The sequence below is a fragment of the Myxine glutinosa genome, chromosome 5 (assembly GCF_964187855.1).
Source record: "Myxine glutinosa chromosome 5, kmMyxGlut1.1, whole genome shotgun sequence".
Lineage (NCBI taxonomy): Eukaryota > Metazoa > Chordata > Myxini > Myxiniformes > Myxinidae > Myxine > Myxine glutinosa.
The window spans coordinates 28,785,124-28,794,186 of record NC_136265.1 but is presented as its reverse complement, the minus strand read 5'-3'; the positions used below and the strand labels follow the sequence as shown (position 1 = coordinate 28,794,186).

The 9,063-nt window shown below is 47.9% G+C and overlaps 1 protein-coding gene across 1 annotated transcript; it reads right to left on the bottom strand.

Moving 5' to 3' along the window:
- Positions 1-3,706: 3,706 nt before the first annotated feature.
- Positions 3,707-8,118, bottom strand: LOC137427778 (uncharacterized). Its single transcript, XM_068117508.2, has 3 exons — positions 7,865-8,118; positions 7,588-7,688; positions 3,707-5,502 (listed from the first exon to the last, which is right to left on the bottom strand). Exon 3 carries the CDS (start codon positions 5,500-5,502, stop codon positions 4,171-4,173), a length of 1,332 nt encoding a protein of 443 aa, XP_067973609.2. The 5' UTR covers positions 7,588-7,688; positions 7,865-8,118; the 3' UTR covers positions 3,707-4,170.
- Positions 8,119-9,063: the final 945 nt, after the last annotated feature.

Sequence of the window (9,063 nt, the reverse complement as noted above, 5' to 3'; positions counted from 1 at the left end):
ACCAATTTGGTTTCAGACCAGGTAACTCCATCCTGGACATGCTGTTTCAACTCACCCAGCAATGGATGGAGGCCCTCAATGTCAGACATGAGATCAGGGCCATCTCTCTGGACATATCTCGTGCTTTTGATACTGTCTGGCATTCCACCTTGCTCTCCAAACTCTCTATCTATGGCAGTGTTTCTCAAACGGGGGTCATGACACCCGAGGAGTTCCATAGCTGTCTGCATCAAGTAGTTACACAAATCTGAGAGATGTTTCCAACGACTTACCCTGTCTTTTTTTGGTAGACCCTTGGATGGGATAACTGGGGGATCGTAGCGACCAAATACCAGGACGGGTGGGTCGTCTGGTAAATTCGGCTGAGAAACATTGGCCTACACATGGCATTCAAGGCCAACTCCACACATGGCTGACTGACTACCTCTACTCTTGTAGCCAACGTGTGGCTCTCAACGGAATCCTTTCATCTCCTTTTCCTGTCAAGTCTGGAGTGACCCAAGGCAGTGTTCCTATTCCTCTTCATCAACGATCTCCCTAACTCTCTGGAAAATCCTCTTTATCTATTTGCTGATGACTCTACCCTCTACCGTGACATCCTTCATCCAGGAAGTCTGCAGCCTCTTCCCTATCTTAAGACCTTAAAAAAAATCACAATCTGGTCAAACACTTGGATGATGTCTTTCAATCATGACAAATCTCTTACTCTCACTATTTCTCACCGAAAGGACCATCTGGCAAACCCTCCTATCTACTTCCTCAACAATCCTTTTGAGGAAGTTCAGTTATTCAACCTCCTGGGTCTCACCATCAGCCACGATCTTTCTTGGGCAAACCACATTTGAAAGTTGGCCTTCAAAGCCAGCCATCGACTGTGCATCCTCCTATAAGACCTTCATCCGCAGCCTGACGGAGTACTGCTCTCCCCTCTGGGCTGGCTCCCCTGTTTCACATCCTGCTCAGCTTGATCCCATGGAAACCAAGGCCTTCAAGACTATTGGAATCTCCAGTGACGATGCTGAGTCTATGGGTCAATCACTTCACCATCGCAAACATGTTGGTGGTCTCTGTCTTCTACCGCCTCCTCTCTGGCCTTGCACCCTCTGCTCTTTCCGTGCTTTGTCAGTCCCAGGTTTCTGCAAGAGTCCCACGGATCACCATCAACTCCCTTCTGATGAAAGTACCGAAATCCAGGATCGCTGATCACCTCCACCAATTTTTTTTCCTCTTTTTGTTATGTTGCGTCTTGATTCATTCAGTGTTCTAGCTCTTCCACGCACCTGGACGGTATATAAAATAAATAAACAAGAAGACGTCATGCAGAGCATGATACAGTACTTGCAAAATCCACCCCCTCCCCTCCCACCCACAAAAAGGTTGCCATTGATCCATCAAATTGTCCATTTCATTCAGAATAAAATTGACGATCTCGATCAAAGCTCGGGTTAATAGGATGAAAAGTGACGATTTTTCAAATGAAAATTGATGATTTTACAAGTTTCACCTTGATTTGACCTTTGACCTCCAAAAGAGCTGGTTGCCCAATTCAGTGAGACACTATGCAAATGCTGTTAAATTTTCAAGTCAATCGGATGAAAATTGATGATTTTGGAAGTTTGACCTTGAGTTGACCTTTTACCTTTTGACCTCAAAAATAGTTGGTTTCCCTATTTATTGACTCAATGTGCAAATGCTGTTCAATTTCCAAGTCAATCGGATTTAAAATGGCGATTTTAGAAATGTGACCTCCAGATGACCATTGACCTCAAAATCAATAGGCTTCTCAATTGTAACGACCTCTACAACTTGGTGAAGTTTCGTGATGATCGGTTTAGAATTGTGACCTGTAGGCCAGTGACAGACAAACAGACAAACAAGAAGACGTCATGCAGAGCACGCACGATACTTGCAAAATCCCCCCCCCCCCCCCAAAAATATTTTTTTTGTTTCTATTGATACAACAAATTGTCCATTTCATCAAGATTAAAATTGACAATCTTGATCAAAGCTTGGGTCAACAGGAAAAAAAGCAATGATTTTTCAGATGAAAAATGATGATTTTGGAAGTTTGACCTTGAGTTGACCTATGACCTTTTGACCTAAAAAGTTAGTTGCCCTATTTAGTGACAATGTGCAAACGCCATTCAATTTTTAAGTCAATCGGATAGAAATTGAGGATTTTAGAAATTTGGCCTATGGTGACCTTTTGGCCTATGTTGACCTCAAAAATACGTGGTGGTTGAATTCAGTGACAAGATTTGCAAGTCCTCTTCAAATTTCAAGTCAATCAGATGAAAATTGAGGATTTTAGAAATTTGACAAAGTTGATGACCTTTGGCCTATGTTGACGTTTTGACCCCAAAAACAATAGGCTTCTTGCTTATGACCAACTCCACTATTTGGTGAAGTTTCGTGAAGATCGGTTGAAAATTGTGACCTGTAGCCCGGTGACAAACAAAGACAGAATAACAAGAAAACGTCATGCGGAGCACGATACTCTGCTGCCCCCCCCCCCCCCCAAAGGTTTCCATTAATAGAGCAAATTGTCAATTTCATCAAGATTAAAATTGATGATCTTGATCAAAGCTCAGGTCAATAGGATGAAAAGTGATGAATTTAGAAGTTTGACCTTGTTGACCTTTGAATCTTAAAAATAGTTGGTTTCCCAATTCAGTGAGGCACTATACAAATGCTGTTCAATTTTCAAGTCAATCGGATGAAAATTGATGGGTTTTTAGATGAAAATTGATGGGGTTTTAAGATGAAAATTGATGGGTTTTTAGATGAAAATTTATGGGTTTTTAGATGAAAATTGATGGGTTTTTAGATGTAAATTGATGGGTTTTTAGATGAAAATTGATGGGTTTTTAGATGAAAATTGATGGGTTTTTAGATGAAAATTGATGGGTTTTTAGATGAAAATTGATGGGTTTTTAGATGAAAATTGATGGGTTTTTAGATGAAAATTGATGGGTTTTTAGATGAAAATTGATGGGTTTTTAGATGAAAATCGATGGGTTTTTAGATGAAAATCGATGGGTTTTTAGATGAAAATCGATGGGTTTTTAGATGAAAATCGATGGGTTTTTAGATGAAAATCGATGGGTTTTTAGATGAAAATTGATGGGTTTTTAGATGAAAATTGATGGGTTTTTAGATGAAAATTGATGGGTTTTTAGATGAAAATTGATGGGTTTTTAGATGAAAATTGATGGGTTTTTAGATGAAAATTGATGGGTTTTTAGATGAAAATTGATGGGTTTTTAGATGAAAATTGATGGGTTTTAGATGAAAATTGATGGGTTTTTAGATGAAAATTGATTTTGGAAGTTTGACCTTAAGTTGACCTTTGACCTTTTGATCTCAAAACTAGTTGGTTTCCCAATTTAGTGAGGCAATATGCAAATGCTGTTCAATTGTCAAGTCAATCGGATTAAAAATGGCGATTTTAGAAATTTGACGTCCAAATGACCTTTGACCCCAAAAACAATAGGCTTCTCAATTGGGACGACCTCGACAACTTGGTGAAGTTTCGTGACGATCGGTTTAGAAAGGTGAAGTTTCGTGTGGCCTATAGGCCAGTGACAAACAGACAGACAGAATAACAAACGCAACCAACCAATATACTTCGATTTTGCAAGTAATAAATTAGTAACGATTTGAGCACTTTACATATTTTACTGTTAAAACAGGGCAAAAAAAAGGAGACACTTCACAAAGTTTATTGAAATAACAAATGAAAACCTACAGTACCGTACTCAATGGAAGATAGATTAGGAAATAAACAGAACATGAGACAGGGTTCGGGGCAGGAGTGGAATGCGTGTGCGCACAGGGGGGATTAGGAGGCGGGGTGGAGGTGCTGGGGGCGGGGTGGAGGTGCTGGGGGCGGGGTGGAGGTGCTGGGACGGGGGTGGAGGTGCTGGGGGCAGGGTGGAGGTGCTGGGGGCGGAATCAAAGTTTTTTTTTTTTTTTTTTTTTTTTTTTAAGGTTTAGTAGAACAACAAACCCTCGGAATTTAATATTTCATCAAGTGTTAAAGTATAACAAATCAGGGCTGGGACAGCTAGGAGAGGCACAATCATCTTAACTGGGGGGGAGAGAAAACAATAATAATAGTAATAATGAAGATGTATGTTGATCTCTGACCCCTTAGACTTTGAATTCTCCCTAAACATCCGTAACGGTAAACTGACCGTCTGGCCGGCCTTCCCGCGGTGTGCTGCCTATCCTCGGGGGTACCGGGGGCCGAGCACGAGGCAGACGGGGACTAAGTCGTGACCATGCCCGGCTCAATCGTAATGGGAAGTCCCTCTCTGTGTTACTGCCATTCCCAGCAGCATCGACGTTGTTGCCTGCATCCCCAGCTACAGAACTTGGCAAAGTTGAGCTGCTCGTGCTGGGTGTTGAGTGGCTCTGCCTCCACAAAGCACCTCGAAATCCCACCAGCCTCCCTCTCCATCCTGTTACACTCTCATCAACATTACTTCCCTGCTCAACCACATCATCATCATCATCATCCTCCTCCTCCTCCTCCTCCTCCTCGTAATCATCATCATCACCATCATCATCTTCTTCTTCTTCTTCCTCACCTCCTCCATGACGGTCTGTGTGTTCTGGAACACTTGTAAGCGGTGATTGTACAGCAGGAGGTGAAGAGGTGAGGGCTTGGGAACGAAGTATTGTGGCAATACCAGGTGCAGGAATACCAGGAATACCAGCAATACCTACCCCTAATCGAATTCCGGAAAAACGAGAATCGACCGCCGGCGAGTCCGACACTGCTTCGGTTGGAGGTTGGTTAAGGGGCACGGATGAGGCAGAGGTTGCAACAGGATTCTGCATCCGAGCAACCCCAGAAACCCCAACGGCTGCTGTGCCATCTCCACTCGTTTCTCGTGAGGAAGAGGTGGCCTGTTCCAGTCTCAGACCAGCAACTCCTTTTTTAGGAGCACAAGCGAGATCTCGCTTGATGCGTCGCCGCCGTGTGGGCTCATTCCGTCGGTATTGGACCATGGCTTCTAGGTCTGCTACATAGAGGAAGCCAGCAATCAACATCTCCAAAGAGGTCCAGCCCTTTGAAAAGGCCTCCTCCAGCTCCCCAGTTGTCCTCTCATCGTACTGCCACCAGCCATTTCGTCCTTCGTAAAACCACGCATTGGCCGTTCCAGCCTCCTCTGACCCTTTCCCTGCATCGGTACCAGGGTGTGCTTGAGCCTGCGGCTGCATTTGTTGCAACTGTTGCTGCTGAGATGTAGATCCAGCTACGCTCTGTGGCAGTAAGGTTGGTCGCTCTAAAAAGTCAGGAGGAATATCCCGCCGGCACAACGCACAGCGTCTGCTTTGAAGTGCTACACCCTTAGCACAAAGGAAGCAAAAAACATGTCCACAGGGAAGCAATGCAGGGTGTACACACTCTTGCAAGCAAACCGCACAGTCGGGGATGCCCGGAGGACTTCCAGATCCTCCAAGGCCACCAGTCTCCTCCTGTTCATAAGACATCTGCGGGGAGGGATGGTGTTGTAAAAGCAAGGAAAGGTGAGAATGCACACATTCGCAAACCATCCCACATTCTCCATCCACTTTGACCCCCTGTAAAACCAAAAGGAATGCACCAGACCATAGTTTACCTGATTTAATCTCAAGAGACGCCAGTCCAATCAGAATCGATCGAGTGATCGTTTTAAGGCAATTTTTCCCCGCTATAGCAGGGGGTTAGCCTTGCGGCCCCATAACAATCATGGTTCCCTGTTTGAGGCAATGTTTTTATGGCCGGATGCCCTTCCTGACGCCAACCCTTAGTTGCCTCTAACGATGCGCAGGGATACTGTGTACCTATTATAAATCGGGGTACACCCCAGACGACCATCAATCAATTGGCACCCAGACAACACATCGACCCACCAACACCCGGACAACACACCGACCCGACACCCGGACAACACACTGACCCACCAACGCCCGGACGACACACCGACCCACACGACACACCGGAACCCGGACAACACACCGACCCGACACCCGGACAACACACCGACGACACCCCAACCCACGGGCACCCGGACAACACACCGACCAACGGGCACCCAGACAACACACCGACATCACACCGACCCACCGGCACCCACACCACACCGACACACCACACCGACACCACACCGACCTACCGGCACCCACACCGGCTCCACACCACACCGAGCCACGGGCACCCGGACAACACACCGAGCCACGGGCACCCGGACAACACACCGAGCCACGGGCACCCGGACAACACACCGAGCCACGGGCACCCGGCCAACACACCGACCCACGGGCACCCGGACAACACACCGACCCACGGGCACCCGGACAACACACCGACCCACGGGCACCCGGACAACACACCGACCCACGGGCACCCGGACAACACACCGACCCACGGGCACCCGGACAACACACCGACCCACGGGCACCCGGCCAACACACCGACCCACGGGCACCCGGATACCGCGCCGGCACCCGGACACCATACCGACACCCGGACACCACACACCACACCGGCTCCCGGACACCACACCGGCTCCCGGACACCACACCGGCTCCCGGACACCACACCGGCTCCCGGACACCACACCGGCTCCCGGACACCACACCGGCTCCCGGACACCACACCGGCTCCCGGACACCACACCGGCTCCCGGACACCACACCGGCTCCCGGACACCACACCGGCTCCCGGACACCACTCCGGCACCCGGACACCACACCGGCACCCGGACACCACACCGGCACCCGGACACCACACCGGCTCCCGGACACCACACACCACACCGGCTCCCGGACACCACACACCACACCGGCTCCCGGACACCACACACCACACCGGCTCCCGGACACCACACACCACACCGGCTCCCGGACACCACACACCACACCGGCTCCCGGACACCACACACCACACCGGCTCCCGGACACCACACACCACACCGGCTCCCGGACACCACACACCACACCGGCTCCCGGACACCACACACCACACCGGCTCCCGGACACCACACACCACACCGGCTCCCGGACACCACACACCACACCGGCTCCCGGACACCACACACCACACCGGCTCCCGGACACCACACACCACACCGGCTCCCGGACACCACACCGGCTCCCGGACACCACACCGGCACCCGGACACCACACCGGCACCCGGACACCACACCGGCACCCGGACACCACACCGGCACCCGGACACCACACCGGCACCCGGACACCACACCGGCACCCGGACACCACACCGGCACCCGGACACCACACCGGCACCCGGACACCACACCGGCACCCGGACACCACTCCGGCACCCGGACACCACTCCGGCACCCGGACACCACTCCGGCACCCGGACACCACTCCGGCACCCGGACACCACTCCGGCACCCGGACACCACTCCGGCACCCGGACACCACTCCGGCACCCGGACACCACTCCGGCACCCGGCCACCACTCCGGCACCCGGACACCACTCCGGCACCCGGACACCACTCCGGCACCCGGACACCACACCGGCACCCGCACACCCCCAACCGACCTCCGATATCCGAAATACTCACCTGGACGAAGTGCCCTCTCTGTTCAAGACAGCCAGGTACTCATGGTAGAGATGAAGTATTGGACTTGAGGTTTCGTTGTTGGAAGATATAGGCTCATCAGGCTGAAGTAGCAAAATGAAATCAGTTGATAGACATAAATAAAGTAAGACATATATTCTTCCGTGAATTTTAAGGTAAGAATCCGATCGTCTAATGTCATTCTGGGGTTGTATGGTTTAGCTTTCGGAATCGTGAACACAACATCGCGAAAACAAAAGGTTCGATTGACCGCACACACCTCAAACCATGACCTCCGATACAAGGCCTCACTGCGACAATAATGGCGAATGAGAGAAGGTTATCAAAACTACAAGAGGAAACTAAAGCAAAAGAACAAAACACCAAAAGGCTCAGAAGAGCATCAAAATCAAAACCTGCGAAGAAGAATCCCAGGCCGGTTATAATTTATGCGCGACTTGTTCGTTGGTTGTCTTGTCGATTTAACTAGCAGAACTTGTATACTTTCACTCAGATTTATAAAATACTTCGTTTGTGTAAGAACTATAGCCAAGCACTGCAGAATAAAAAAAGCGATGTGAATGAAATTAAATTTATTTGTCTTATACACCGCTCAATGATTTTCAATGTATTTAATTTCTCGTTATATGTCTATATCTTAGGAGGTTGACAATAAAATCCAAAAATACTAGGAAGCAGGACAAAATCGAATTGGAGGGAGAATACTGAAAGACCGTTGGATCATTTCTGTGAATAACAGAATATAACTCCATAGTTATGGGGCACATTAAACAACAACAACTCGCCTTCATGACGCCACGCCATGGTTTCCACAAACACCAATATACGTATATATTGATCGACCTCCCGTAACATAAGCATTATTTCGCTTTGGGTTGAGGGTACGAGATAGAAAGTAAATATCAGGTCGACCTGAAACATATCGTGTCTTTCATTCAGGGAGTTGATTTATTACGTACGCAAATATGTCAGAATTCCTGCCCTTTATCGACGCAACCGTCCGAACCTTCTATCCCTGACATAATAATAATGTTGTGTGACGTGTAGTCATAGATGATGTATTGACACGTAAGATTTATGGTCATATAGTGGACAAACAGACCTTTTTGGTTCTATTTTATACATTTACTTTGCAATCGTATGTAATTTTACAGACATAGATACACACGTTCTGTACAGTCTCTGTACAGTCTGTACAGTCTCTGTACATTCTCGACATTTGCACGTTCTAAGAGTACGTACTTTATTGATGAACTCACATTCTTAATAGCACATCGTTTGGAGACAGACTCACATTCTAGTAGTACGTACTTTATAGACGTCCTCACATTCTAAAAGTACATACTTTATAGACATACTCACATTCTAATATTACGTACATTATAGACATGCTCACATTCTCATTGTACATACTTTATAGAAGTACTCACATTCTAATTGTACGTACTTTATAGACGT